This window comes from Pelmatolapia mariae, linkage group LG18, assembly GCF_036321145.2.
Source record: "Pelmatolapia mariae isolate MD_Pm_ZW linkage group LG18, Pm_UMD_F_2, whole genome shotgun sequence".
Classification (NCBI taxonomy): Eukaryota; Metazoa; Chordata; class Actinopteri; order Cichliformes; family Cichlidae; genus Pelmatolapia; species Pelmatolapia mariae.
The window spans coordinates 17,596,607-17,611,207 of record NC_086243.1 but is presented as its reverse complement, the minus strand read 5'-3'; the positions used below and the strand labels follow the sequence as shown (position 1 = coordinate 17,611,207).

At 41.7% G+C, this 14,601-nt stretch overlaps 1 protein-coding gene across 2 annotated transcripts; it reads left to right on the top strand.

The window, feature by feature from the left end:
• The first annotated feature begins 46 nt into the window (after positions 1 to 46).
• Positions 47 to 12,879, top strand: kctd1 (potassium channel tetramerization domain containing 1). Of its 2 annotated transcripts, none has more exons than XM_063461597.1 (5): positions 47 to 263; positions 5,962 to 6,140; positions 6,816 to 6,960; positions 8,132 to 8,437; positions 10,805 to 12,879. In XM_063461597.1, the coding sequence occupies exons 1-5, from the start codon at positions 255 to 257 to the stop codon at positions 10,964 to 10,966; spliced, it is 801 nt and encodes a 266-aa protein (XP_063317667.1). In that variant the 5' UTR covers positions 47 to 254; the 3' UTR covers positions 10,967 to 12,879. The 2 variants fall into 2 exon arrangements, with proteins under 2 accessions (XP_063317667.1, XP_063317666.1); XM_063461596.1 differs by lacking the exon at positions 47 to 263 and adding an exon at positions 4,551 to 5,150.
• The last annotated feature ends 1,722 nt before the right edge of the window (positions 12,880 to 14,601 follow it).

The following is a 14,601-nucleotide window of genomic DNA, read 5'->3' as shown; positions in this document are numbered from 1 at the left end:
GCACTGCTGCTGTGATCTCTTTCTTTGCTCGCGGTTTTATTTTGCAGATTGGTTTAGACTGGGGCAGAGACATGAGCTAATTGTATCCTGATCTTTGCCTTGAGGGGTTTCGGAGCCCTGGAGCAAGTATTCTCTGTATTTTGTTCTGTCTACCTTAGCCAAGCTATTGCATTTCTCACTGGTGTAGGAACAGAGGCAGATCGTGGGCCAAATCGGACGGAAAAGGTGCCCAAAAAGATACTTTATGCCGCTCTATGTTTCAGGTAAGCGAAGATTTATTTGGTTTGATTTTATTCCCGAGGTTGGATGGACTGGGACATAGAGGCGCAGCAGCTTTTACGCATGTGCCAAGCGATTCGAGCGGTACAGTTCTTAAAAAATATTTAACCACTTCCTGACTATTGTCCCTTACTTACTGTACAAATGTATGCGCGTGACTACAATGTAGGACGTTCTGGTGCATCCAATCTAAACGAACAGCGGGCTCAGACTGTGATCTTGTCGAGCAAAGACTCTACTTATCCACCGTGTGAATTCGCTCCTGGCGCGTTTCAGCTCGGAAAACATCGCCGTCTCCGTGTCTGCTGCTGCTGTGCAACTTGCTCGTAACTTACTTAAACCCGCGTTTGTCGTTTTCGTAAAGGTTTTTCGAAGTGAGTTTTGTCGTGAAACACTTCCATTTCCTGGCTGCCCTAGATCTTCTAATGAAAGACGCCATTGTGGAGTAATTTTGCCGAGGGCGTATTTCTTATTCTGTATGACAGGATGTACCTTTTACACACGTCAGTGCGGAATCTGTGAATCATCCGTTAATGCAAGCCATGTCCGCGTTATGAGATTCACATTTATGCATTTAAAGACGAAAATGGGAGCGAATTTAGTCTTTAGTCTCCTCGCTTTACGACCGCGCCGTGCGTAATCAACTCCAAGGTCCGGATGCGAATCGGCACAGATATACTTACTCAGTAGTAGTAACAGTATCGACTTATTTCGCCTGTAGGATTATACTTTGTAAACAGACATGTACTCCGTTTAAAGTGTGTACTTTCTACAGTATTGCATGTGGTATCCTAAAATATAAAGATTTTTTAAAAAATAAAATAAAAGATTGTGTTTGATTACTAAACATCTACCACTGGACCCCAGGGAGAATACTCAAATCCAGCTCTGGTCACCTGTAATGAAGCCCTTAGCCAGTTTCACGAGTTCCAGGGGGTGAATGAATAAAGAGAATGGGACTGAGATGTTTGGTTGTCAGGACCGATCACCTGATGGCGCTGTTAAAAAAAGGGAAAAGGGGGGGAAAAGAACTGTATATAGTGCTTCAGTTCATCTGTTTCACAGTGACAGTAGATTTACAAACAGAGCTCTGAGCTGAAAGAAGACACTTAACAAAACAGGCCAGAATCGCATTAGTGAAACTACAGGATCGGTTTGAACTTCATCTTTGCTTGCTCTCGATTGGAACGCTGGGAGAGAAATGCTGTTATTGTATTTTTGTAGTGGCTCTGCCACTCCTGTGCCCTGGGATAGTTTGCTCTGTGCCAGTGAACATGCACTACAGTCTCTAACAGCCTGCGGCTACATAGCACTGATCACACTTCCTTATTTGTGATGTCATGCTGATGTACAGCTCCAGTAACTCCACAAAGAATCATTTTCAAGTAGATAAGTACGTCTGAGAAAACTGAAGGAGTAATTGTGTGTTCCTGGTTGATAAATAAGTAAGCACTACTATGGCTTGTTTTATAGTTAACAGCTGTGTATGAAATTCTTGATCGTGTGGAGAATCAAAGCTTATCCGGACCACCGTGCTCTACTGGAAATGATTATTTTTTATGCAAGTTACAGCCAAAAATTGAAAAGGTGACTACACATGAACTCAACAAGATGCTTTAAAGTACAGGTTTGCGTAGTCTGTTCAAATGTGGTGATGTGTTTGTGTTTGTGTGGGCAACCTCTTCATTCTTTCATTAAATGCCTTAGTACTTTTTCATACTAAACATATTTCCACGGGTCATCTGAAACATACCAAATAATCCCTTCACTGTTAAGTGTAAGATGTGGAGTCAGTTTGAAGACAAAGTCTCTGCAGTCATTGTTCAGAACCCCTCAAAGAGGGGAGATGTGAAAAGCAAAAACATTAATGACAATGACAAAAGTTTTATTGAAATGCGGTATTTTAGCTTTGCTGCAGCATGCAGTTACTTTATATTTACAAAGTATACAAAGTCCAGTGGGATATGCATTTGATCTAGCTTACAGTTTTTACCCAAACCATGCTGTTATAACAGTTCATCATTACCTTTTTCATATATATTTTATATATACAGCTAGCGGCAACTGATGTTAACCCAGAGTTTGTAGCTGTCTGTGTATGGACATTTCAAACAAATGGCCACAGGCAACAAAGCAGAGACAACCCATCCAGATTATGTAAATACCAGTCTGCCTGCCTTGAACTGAATGTTAATGCTCTGATCTGAAATGCTAATTGTATCTTGTGAGATATGTCGAAACAGTGAAGAGTTGCATTCTGGGATGGCCAACTTAAAGTTAGTCTGTTACATATGCTGAACCCCAGAAGGCCCTTCAATTATTACAACAGCAGACAGATCCTTGCTTTCTATGTTTTTGGATTAATTATTAGTGGAACACATACCCTGCTATTTCTTACTAAATATTCAACCCGAGCTACTGTATGGTGTTAGTTCCTTAAAGTTTGAAGAAAGATGGTCTTGCATTAAAGGCCTGAAAGAAAACTGGTGAAAAACAACAGAAACAAAAGGGAGTAGCTCGACTGCTCCGGGCTTTGATGCTCTGCGCCTGTTTTAGATTTGTTTGTGCATACTGTGGTGCAACAAAATTACACGAGCTGGATAAACGAACAGATTCCCTAAACACATACGTTTTGACTTCTTTCGCAAACATCCTAACATGCATGGGAGACTTCTGTAGCGCTGTGCCAAATTCAAAATGGCAACAGGTAGGAAAAGTGCTCGTGTGGCACATCTCAGGATTCGTACTTGTGGATTCTGAGGACGCTGTGACCTTTGAACTGATTTTGAGCTACAACAAATTTGACGTAGACGCGGGTCCAACGAAAGGTTCACGACATGTCTTTATTTCCAGTAACTTGGGATGATTTTGTGATATGAGAGCTCATTCCCTCAACTGGCTCCCTCCAGCTCCCAACCCTCCACTTCCCACCCACCCAGCCACCGGTTCTCTTTCACTCTCTCTTCTTTCTCCCCTGCAATTTTCCATAATGCCTCACAGATTTTACACTCAATCCACCTTTGCAATGACAAGGCTTTGAGGAAATCCAATTCCACCAAGCTGTTTTCAGAACTTACTCTCCACAGGCACACACTTTCTCTCACTCACTCTCTCTCACACACACACACGCACACACCACCATCTCCACAAATTAGTCAGGGAACAAATTACCTGCATTCTGAGTGTGATCCCACGCACTTTGCCGGCTGCCTTACACAGGTCCCCTTTTGAAGAGCAGCCATGTGATTTCTCTCTCTTTTGCCCCGCAGGCCCCTTTGCCTTCTGCGAGGGATTCTGGAGTTGAATTTTAAAACTATGTATGGCTGCTGCCTGCGCTTATCAGCGCGTGCACAAGTGGCATGCAAATCAGACCAGGATCACACACCGCATTGGAGGCCTACACTCAAAGGCAAGCTTAATTGCTAATTGGGTATCTAGGTGTGAAACTCACACTGCCAATGAGAAACAGGAATGTGGATGTTTTAAGGCCAGTGGTTGAACTAATTAATTTTAATCTGAATGTTATTAAAAATTGTGGATTCCCTACATTTCTTCTGCGGAAAAAAAAACAACCCAGGAGAGTGCTGTGGCAGTACTTTTAACCGCAATTGGACATGTTGTGGTCTGGTTTTATACTCCACGATATCATTAGTGTGGTAGCTTTGCAATGCTGATGTGGTCACTGGAGGTGGTGTTAACACCACACCGCAGCTCTTACACTTGTCAGACACAGAGCCAGGGAGAAACAGATGAAGAAGTTTTATAGCTGCTCTGAGGGTCATACCTTCGACTTGAAGGGGTGTTAGCTGGTACTTCACATGCAGTGTTTCTTTGCTGAGCTCAAGGACGTTTAGTTATTGATAACATCTTGCAGCCTGTAAATAGTGAAGAGTCTCTTCCCTTAAAACATCATATTCAGAATGCATTTGGTCATCTAAAAAATAAAAAAGTGATGTTCCTGACTGCTTTTGTGTGACTGGAAAGCTCACAATCAATCAGGTGCTTATGGCTGGTAAGTGTGTGTATGGGTGGGGGGAGGTTTTTTGTTTTTTTTTTGAATGGGCTATTGCAGGGGTATTTTTTTCTTTTTTTTTGTCCATGTGATTGAGAAGGTTGGCCACTGTTTCGGCTTTGTCACAGGCTCAACTTTGTTCGACTGATGTGTTGGAAGGCTGAACAAAAACTGCTGCTGAACAATGGGCAGCAACGTGTAGGGTGGGGGGGGGAAGTGGTCGCGCGTGGAAACACTGCTCCGAAAAGGGGGGCAAAGGCCAGCTGTTCAAGGTCCAGATGTGGCGTGTTACCCCAAATCGCATTATAAGCAGACGATCGCATTTTGCAGGCTAAGGCAGGATTTGTTTCATTCCGCGAAAATGCGACACACATACCTGCCACTGAAACAGCGACAGCCCAAAAGAGCCGCGGGCGCTACAATGCTAATGTTGTCGGGGGCTTTGACTTCTCCCAGCCACTGCAAAGAAGCCGCTCCGTGTGACAGCAACGGCTTTCGCTCTCACCCCCGGTGCTCGCTATTTTTTTTCACGCCTCTTCATTTTTGGCAGGTGTGTTGGAGAGGGTGAAAAAAAGCCTCGCTGCTTTCTCCTATCTCTTTAACCCTAAACGTCTGAGCCGTAATGGACGAAACGGATATCATGGACTTAACGCATCAGAAGGCGAGAAAGCGACCGCGTCCAATCAGTTCCGTGGATGAGTCCGTGCACGCTTCCCTCAAACGGCTCCCGATCCGAGCGGCGGAGTGCAGGGAGAGCTCGCTGATGTTCGCTGTCAGAGGAGAGCCCGTTCCCGCAGCATCTCTGAAGCAAAATGACCATTCGGTGACTTCCTCTCCAACCACAGTGATGCCGGCGCAGGTAAACGCGTAAAAGTGTCGTGTTGTCTGGGGAGGGGGAGAGCGATTTAACTTTCGACTTTATGGGGCGAAGTGCCGGACACTTTGTTTTTTGGTAGTTTTGTTTTTTTTATTTACCGAATCGAAGAAATCATCTCCTCGGTGCCCTCAACCGTAGACTGCGCACATAGTGTCAGATGTATGTGTTGAGTTCACGGTTTTGTTTTGTTTTTATTTGTTTTTTGTTTTTTTTAAAGAAGATGTGTCTAATGTCCTGCCCACTCCTTAGTGATCGGGACACTTTTGAGATTTTCTCCAATCTTCACTCGGGGTCTCAAACTTTTTCGGGTATAAAGTCATTTTTCATCTCAGAGCTTAACAGAAATCGTCTCCTAATGGTGTTTGTAGGTTATCGTGAGACGTTATTCTCCAAATCCTATTATAGTATTCAAATCAGGAATCATTATTGCTCATTTTCATGACTGAGATTGATGCTCCAAATTAATTTGGTTTTGGAGATTATGGCCCACAGGAGTGGATGCTTGTGGATTGTGGCAACATTCAGGTCAAGGTCGGGCTGCTCTATCTTGCACAGAAAAGGGTAACAAGAAGGAAAAAAAAAACACCCTTCCTCTCCACTCCTGACTGCAGAATATATTGGATAAAGAAATGCACAGATTGTTGTCTCTTATTAGCCTTTCTTTCTTTTTTCTTTCCTAATATACTAATTTTTTCGATCTTCCCTAGAGTTGTTTTAATTGTCTGTTTCATTTGCAGCAGAAGATTACAATCTAATGTGTCTTCCTACATGCATTTCCTTTGTGCTCCCTCAGGATAATCGCTCCAGCATGTCCAGGCCCATGATCACACGGTCACCGGTGTCTCCCTTGAGTAACCAGGGCATCCCAACACCTGCTCAGCTCACCAAGTCCAATGCTCCTGTGCACATCGATGTAGGTGGGCACATGTACACCAGCAGTCTGGCCACCTTAACAAAATTTCCAGAATCTCGGTGAGTTTGCCCTGCCATACAGATGTATTTTAAGTGGAGGGGGAAGGTTAAGATCCAGGGTCAGGGGTAACCATTTGTGGCAGGATTTTTGCATGTATTGTGTGTTTTACAGGGATGTTTTCTGATGGAGCCTGATGTTTTTTGTCAGAATTTCCTCGCAGTTTGTTGTTTATTGGTTATTGTTGTAACGCGACGGTCAGATGTCACATTTCGTAAAACTCTGCTATTTTAAAGGGGTAAACAATCTGTGAGCGCTTTAAGTGCAGAATGCAGAGTGCAGACAAAGGCAACTTGGTTATTCTGACAGATGTCACAGCGGCAGTAAAGAGCCAAAGGGCATGGAGCCATCTGGAGGCTGGGAGGCCACACTGTCGCTCCAAGCACAGGCCCGGGGGTGACTGCCTCCCTGCCTCAGGCAACCAAGCACCAGCTGGCCTTGACCTCTCAGGACCACCTTTCTTTCTTTCTTTCTTTAAGATAGATTTAGTGAGATCAAGTTTAGGCTTTAAAAATTGTTACAAGTATTGTTTGTGAGTGTAAAAAAAAAACAACAACAACAAAAAAAACAAAAACAAAGGATAGAATTGTTAATCCTGATATGTTGTCCTCCTTCTTCCTTCCTTACCTCCCTTTCTGCCTAAATCACCACCCCTCCTCTCTCTCTCTTACGGGCAGAATTGGTCGTCTCTTTGATGGCACAGAGCCTATAGTCCTGGACAGCCTGAAGCAGCACTACTTCATTGACAGGGATGGACACATGTTCCGCTATATCCTCAACTTCCTCAGGACGTCCAAGCTCCTCATCCCCGACGACTTCAAAGTAAGTTGATGCCCATCCTAGAAACTGTAAATTCCCATCAGCCAGTCAGCAGTCCTACAACTTAACACACACAATGAATGCTAAGGCCGTGGAACGCCTTTGGTCACTGGTCCTCCCTGAGTTACTGAAAATGGTTCACATGCTGGAGAGAAAATATCAGGGCTCTACCAAACAAACCCCAATTGCAAAGCATTTCCTCATCAAGAGATGCAGTTTGATCCCTTCTAGCTACAAACTGGCAAAGATTCTTTTGCAATACATAAGTAAAAAAGTAGGCTCGTACTGAAACAATTATACTGACACCCATGGCCATACGATATCCTTTTTTCTGCAGCTCTCTATGTTCTTGTGCCAAGTGTCCATCCAAGGTGCCTGTCACTGTATGTGGCACATAAGCACACACACCCCCCCCCCCCCCCCCCCCACTCAAATAGTTAAGCAATAATTACTGAACTTGCCCTGGGAGAAAACAAATAACCACATTATCAGATGGACTGTCCACTGTGCAAAAAGTATGTCAGTTAAAATAAGCAGAGGCAAAAGACAAGACCAAGTTCAGGCTAAGGCCATATGCTCAGTGAGTAGATGTTGAGAGGATCATGTGAAAACTGGAATGTGGTGCAGTTTAGGCCCTGCAGTGCTGTGAGTAAAGGATCTGCTCCTCTACCCCATGCAACCCTGTGTTACACGTCGCCCTGTATCTTCTCTACTTTGGATCTTTTGTAATTTTTCCTGAGTGGTGTCTCGACTAGGGTTTATTGTTCATTCATGTAGAACAGTGCTTTTAAAGCTTCCTTGTTCTTTCTGGGGGGGGTTTGGAATATCTCAGCTTTAGAAAGAAAATGACAACTTTTAACTGTTTTGCTTTTTGTGTCTTTTATTATGTTGCTCTCTAGTATCCAGATTGTTCTGAATTCTGCATCAAGTCTACCTGTGTAGAAGATAATATTGTACAATTAAGCATCGATCTAGGAGGAAAAAAAACAAAAAATATTACAAAATACTTTGAATAAACAGAATAATCAACAGGAACAACATATTTGATGCAACCCTGAAAAAATATACCATATTTACCATGGTTTTAATGTGTAAACCATTAAGGCCGACAACTTCACATTTCTTTTTCGAGAATGCAATGATGTGAAAACCCTTCAACTTTTATATCCTACAGGACTACAGCTTGCTGTATGAGGAAGCACGATATTTCCAGCTGCAGCCCATGCTTGCTGAGCTGGAGCGCTGGCGCCAGGACCAGGAGCTAGGTCGGGTGTCCCGTCCCTGCGAGTGCTTGGTGGTGCGTGTTGCACCCGACCTGGGCGAGAGGATCACACTCAGCGGTGACAAGGCCCTGATCGAAGATGTGTTTCCAGAAATTGGAGACGTTATGTGCAACTCCGTCAATGCCGGCTGGAACCACGACTCCACACACGTCATCCGGTTCCCACTGAATGGGTACTGTCACCTCAACTCTGTCCAGGTTTGTATCTATCTATCTTGAAAACATAATAATTGATTGCAGTAATGTTGTGCTCATTTAGCCTTTTTCTGTCATAAAAATTAGTGATGTCTGATTGCAGGCTTTCTTTTTTTTATCTTTTTTAATCTAATCAAATCACAAGAACAGCCTCGCAGAAAAATGGGTGCTTTGATGAGTTCATCAAAGCGCTAATTTAGAAAGCTATCATTACAAGTCTACCACCATCTTTACTTTCTGTGATCTGTATGGAATAATAATGTTGACTGTAACTGGAGAGCTGAAAAAGGGCTGTGCTTCAGTACTAGCCACTGATGTAACACTATGTTTTTGGTTGGTTTTGAACATATAACATTGCATTACACAAAAATGAAGGTGTAGATGTGCTTCATATGCCAAAAAAATCAGTTAATCTGGACTTTTGGTTTTACATAAAGTTTGAAAGATCTCAGTTCAACCCATTACTTCAGGTGAAACCATGTCTCACAACCTATAAACATTTTATTTTTGTCTCTTGGTCTAAAACGTCATTACATTGGCCAGAGTCTTCCATCATGTCCTAGATGGTTTAAAGACTGAAAACAGAGACCAGAGAAGCTGAAGGAGCCTCTCAGCCCATTTCAGTAACGATATGCTGGAAGTTTGTTGTGAATTATTTGAACAATGATGACCAAAACGCCAGCTTACAGTGGGCATTAGGGCCAAACTAATGAAAAGTGATGAGAAAGTTGTTAATGATGGGAGTTTTACATACTGGAACAGCTGAGACCTTTATCAGTGGTGCAAAAGGAAACTGTAAGGAAGAAGAAAGAGGAAGTTCAGGGTGTAATGAAAACACAAGTCAGTAACTCTGAGTGTCTTAGTGGATCAACAGATTGATGTTCAATTTAAAATAAAATCAAGACTTTGAGGGTGTTCTGTTCAAGTATTGTTTCTGTGTATAACATCCCAAAAGCATTTGGCAAGATTTCCTACTAAGAATTGGATGCCTTAGTGAATGAATACCAGCAATATCTTGAGGTTGTGCACTTCTGATATATTAGTTTATCTTTGTTTATTAAAGTTAACTTTGCCTTTGTAAACTCTTATAAGTTATTAGGGGTGTTATAAATCTAAGGGTTGGGAGTCTATTCGAACACCATTCATTATAAGGAGATAGAAAATAAGTTTGTTGTAAGAACTAGAGGTCAAGTTTCAATTTGCTTTCTATTAAAATATGATCCTTTCCCAGGAATTGTGTTTTTACCTGAAACTAATACATGCAAAACTGAAGCTTTTAAACAAATAAGTGTATGCTGCACACACAAGTAAGCCTTTACTCAACAAAACACTCTTTTTGTGTCAACCTCCATTGTTATTGTCTGCATGTATTTGGCAATCCTGCATTTCCCAGATTATAAATTCATACTCCAATAACTCATTGATGGTAAAATCCTCAGACATGCATCCATAAATGATGAAGTAGAGGCATATTTGAAAAGATTTTACAATGATTTTGGACTATGTCTCCGTCTGAGGAAGTCAAATCACCGCCTCCTTCCCAAAAAACACACACACAAACCAGACTCTGGAGTGTGTGTGTGTGTGAGTCGTGGAGAGCAAGCAAGAGAGTGAGCATGCTCCCTAGCAGGTTGTCCCCAGGCAGGGCCCATAATCCTGTTTGGTTATTAAAGCACGCCGGCGGTGAATGCTGTATCTGCGGCTAATGGAGGCAGGGCGGGGGGTTTGAGAGAAGGAAGGGGAGCAGAGAGAGCTGCCAGCAGTAGGGGGACCTTTGTAGTTTTGGTGAAGGCTTGGGCCTGGGGGAGAATTGGGGAGAGGGTTTTTTTTTTTCCTGAGCAGCCCACACTGAGCCAAGTGGCAGAGAGAAAGCCTCACTGCTCCCTGGGGCCTCTTCGATGGAATGTGATCCTACAACCCCCCTGGACACGTCTGTAGATGTCTGCGAGGCTGTGGGATCAGGAACAGCTACACACACATAGACAAACACACATATACACCAGAAAACAATGAAAATGAGGTATGAGGCAATATGAGAGGCTCTTGGTTTTGTGAAAGTCTTGTGAAAGTCCCATCCAAATTCCCGTCACAAGCCGTATGTTGCTGCTACTTACTCCCAAAGCTGTTTCCAATGCTAGACTAAGGCAGCAGCACATAATTGGAGGAGTTTCGGGTGATTGAATGCTTTTCAGCTTTGCAGCAGTAAACAAAAGGTTAGTGGTTAACAATTTAGCATCACTGTTGTAGCGACTCCCTGACTGGCTTATCACACTGACTTTTACCAAGAAATGACCAACCGTGTGCATTTCCCTCTATAATCAATATCTTGCTTCTGACATCCTCCCCCCTTCTATCTTCCACATTTCCCAGGTTCTAGAGCGTCTCCAGCAACGTGGCTTCGAGATCGCTGGCTCCTGCGGCGGAGGCGTGGACTCATCCCAGTTCAGCGAGTACGTCCTGAGGAGGGAACTGAGGAGGACAAGTCAGCGAGGGCCCAATTCAAACAGGATAAAGCAGGAGCAGCTAGACTAGAAGCCTCCCAAGCAGCAGGAGGTGCTAGACTTTTCTGTGGCAGCCAAACGCTTGACGCTGCAGAGCTCTGTGGACTCTGTTTTTCTTTGTTCCCTTGTTGATGTTTTTTGTTTTCTTAAACTTGAGAATCATCTAAAGAATAAAAATGAAGTGCAACAGGAGATTTTTTTTTTTTTTTTTTTTGCCATAAGAAGATACAAGATATTTGATAAGTTTGAGAGTCCCCCTAAACCAGTTTAAAAAAGGATTTATATATGCTGGATCCCCAAACAAAGTTTGTTTTAAAACTTGGAGCCTACATTAGGTTGAATAGGAGTCCTAATTTTCCCATATAAATTAAAAAGAAAAGAATTTGTTGCTGATTTTATGTGTTGCATAGCTTTTTTATTTTTTCAACCAGTGACTTGATTCAGTCTCGCTGGCATATTGGTTAAGTCTGTTTTTACCCCTTGTTTTGAAAAGGTCACTAATGTGTTGCTTACAGTGCAGAATGTCTTCGTTGTCATAAACAGTTAGTCTCAACAACAGCATCTGTTTTTCATATAATAACATGACGTTAAATAATTACGATACCAATGAAGTGTTTTTTCTTTAATTGCTTATTTTATTGGCTTAAGGCAAAAAATACAGTTGACATCAAAATTTAACTTCAAAGACTTTTTTATATATATATATATGCAGTAAGGAAATAGAAGAAGCTACTTTCGTCTGCTCTCTTATTCACAAGGGGTCACCACAGCAGGTAGCTCTGCATGTTTGATTTGACAGATTGTTCTTATTCCAGATGCCCTTCCTGCCACAACCCCAAAAGGGATTTGTGTCTCCTCAAACTGGGGATCTTTCTTTTTTTGGGCAAATGTGTAAACCACTACACTATGGAGCCGCTAGATGCAGTAAGGAAATCATTTTGAGAATTATTATGACACACCATTTGCCTCATCAGGGACTATGAGCTGCAAACCCCCCGCGTCCTACTTTGGGAATTATTTAATTGGATCAAAAAAAATTCCCTTGAGTCATGACCTGTAAATTTTCATCGTATATGTGTTTGTGTTTTTTACATTTAAACTTTTTAAAGGAAATTTTGTTGCTTCAGACATCACTGAACAGATTAAAAGCTTATTGTACTACCCACTCCAAGATCACTTTTATTTGTAGCACATATTCATATGAAGTTGAATATAAAGTATTTCTTAAATAACTGACCCACCTATACTCCCTAGATTTGAGTAAAGAAGAATGTAGCAAAAAAAGAAAAAAGTGAAATAAATCTCAGCTAAAGTAGTTATGGTGTCTGTTCACAGTTTTTACTTTGCTGCAGGGACTGCTTTCACATGTCTCGCAGCGGTTAATTAGTAATTCCATAAATTTGATTTTGCTGCATCTGTTGTACCGCTCGCAATTATTTCAAGAAACCTGAATGTATTTAATGGCAAACATGATAAAAAAAAAAAAAAAAACATAACATTATGTAGTGTCTTTGCTCTTTCCAACCAGAGAGGTAAAGCAAACTGCAGAGGCAATATTATACCTTGGAGGATTTATGCTGGTGCATCAGTGACTACACAGGGCATTCTTTACTTAGTTATATTGAATAGAGCCGACTTCTCCACGCAAGTCCTGTCAGTTGTACTTCCACATATTCCTGCAGGGTCAAAATCCAAAGTGAAATCCCACACGGAGCCCTGTCGTCTTGTCTCCATCCCTTTTGGCAGAATCTCCACTTTCTTTGGCTATCTACAGTTTATGCTATATGTCTCCCTTTCAGGCCCCTTTGCCCCAGATTCCCTTTTGACTGACTGTTATGCTCATAGGCTAGAGGTGCAACTGTGAGTGGTTCAAAGCAATGCTCTGTTCTCAGTCATAAAATCAAAAAAATTCCTGTGCACGTGGAAGAAACTATCAACTTTCAATTAAAAGCACTAGAATTCACTCAATTAAAAGTTTGTGTTTAAGACAATACATCATTGGCTGATCATTCTTTTAGCAAAGCTAAATATAATGCTTTAAATATTCAGCTCTTTTAATTTTTATTTCAGTACTCATTATTTAAAATGACTGATTATTTTAAGCTGAGCCATTTGCTTTGTTCTTGAAAGTTAAGTGAAAAGGTGACATCTTGGCCAGGATATATTGTTACCAGTGACTGTAGATACATTTCTAAAAGCTAAATCATGATTGGAAGCGGTGACCTTGTTGGTTTCTAGATAGATTGGCATCACCCAATTTACAGGAACTTTACTTTGGTGCAACCAAAGCTTACTCAGATTGGTCTATAACACTCAGACTACGAACACACTACAAACCAGAAAGTTTCCACTACCACCAGTCTTGTCCCTCCCCTACAGGGTCTGGATATTCACACAGATAGTGGGTTATAACATTTAACACCTAGCATAGCATAAAGCAACAACCTGCAACCACAAAGTACAAAAACCTGTAAAACCAAAAGCCTGTTTTTACTTTACAGGCCAAACAAAGAACTTAATCTTTACATTTTAGGATTGACTTAACATGTAAATGTTTACACGTAAAAACATGTAAATATAGGCATGTAGTTATCTTTACAGGTGCTGCTGGATCGATTTTGTATCTACCGCTAAGCTAAGCTAAGTTAAGCTAACCAAACCAGCTACTGGGTGTAGCCTCATATGCATCGCATGAGAGATTACATTAGAGTGGTATGCCTGTCACTCAAGTATTTCTATAGTAACTAGTGCATTTTTTCTTTTAAAAATAAGTTGCTATTCTTAAATAAGTTGCAATTTTATGAAATAAAATGTTATTAAGGGTAGTGTCACTCACTAAACCAGTGAGCTTTATTTTAAATTCTGTAGCAGTCCTACTTTTTGTGCAACATATGTGATTTTTGTTCTTTAAGTTTACTACCTGTGGGGCAGCCTCAGTATAATGAGACCTTGTCCATCCCTATCGCTTTTCACTTCCTGGATTTAGACTAACTTGAAAAGGAATTAGAGATATCCTCCTCTCAGAACGCATTATGCTGAAGAAAAGATGAATAGTATTAAAAACTGACTTCCAGTTCTTTAAAGGGCAGTAGTTTGGAGGAGAATAAAGTAATCTGGGATCCTCCTCCTTCTTCTGTGGCGCCTCTGTGATTATGTCTCTTTCACTTGCTTTCTCTCTAGTGATTATTTCCAGTCATCAAAAGGCATTGCAGGGCCTGGAGAAAGTGGCTGTGGCCATCTTTCCCTCAATCCCGAGGCTCTGCTTACTCACCACTAGTGAAGGTCAGTGGATGGACTCATTCACCTCATCTTCAGATCATCAGCCCTCGCAGTGCTCAGTTCTACAGCCTATAGTGCAAGCATGGCTCCAGTTCCTAATGAATGTACAAACTAAACAGACTTATTAGATCATGTGCGCTGCACACCATCTTCCTCTAGCTGCAGTCTTCTCTCTTGTTCTGTGTTGATCTGTAGGTAATATTTTCTACTGTAGGTGCCTCCCACCTTTATTGAAAAAGCCTCTTGGCCATTTTATGCCAGCAAGATAATTATAAATGTAACCTATGGCAAAAAAGAAAAACACAACTCCCACATCTCTCCCTTGCCATTTCTCTCTCTCTCTTTTTTGCTCTCTCTCTTTCCTTCTCTCTCTCTCCCTCCCTTCCT

Bases quoted from the DNA above. Each gene is read 5' to 3' on its own strand.
- kctd1 (XM_063461596.1), top strand. From the start codon at position 4,914: ATGGACGAAACGGATATCATGGACTTAACGCATCAGAAGGCGAGAAAG. The intron at 5,151-5,961 runs GTAAACGCGTAA...GTGCTCCCTCAG, and splicing joins CCACAGTGATGCCGGCGCAG to GATAATCGCTCCAGCATGTC. The intron at 8,438-10,804 runs GTTTGTATCTAT...CACATTTCCCAG, and splicing joins GTCACCTCAACTCTGTCCAG to GTTCTAGAGCGTCTCCAGCA.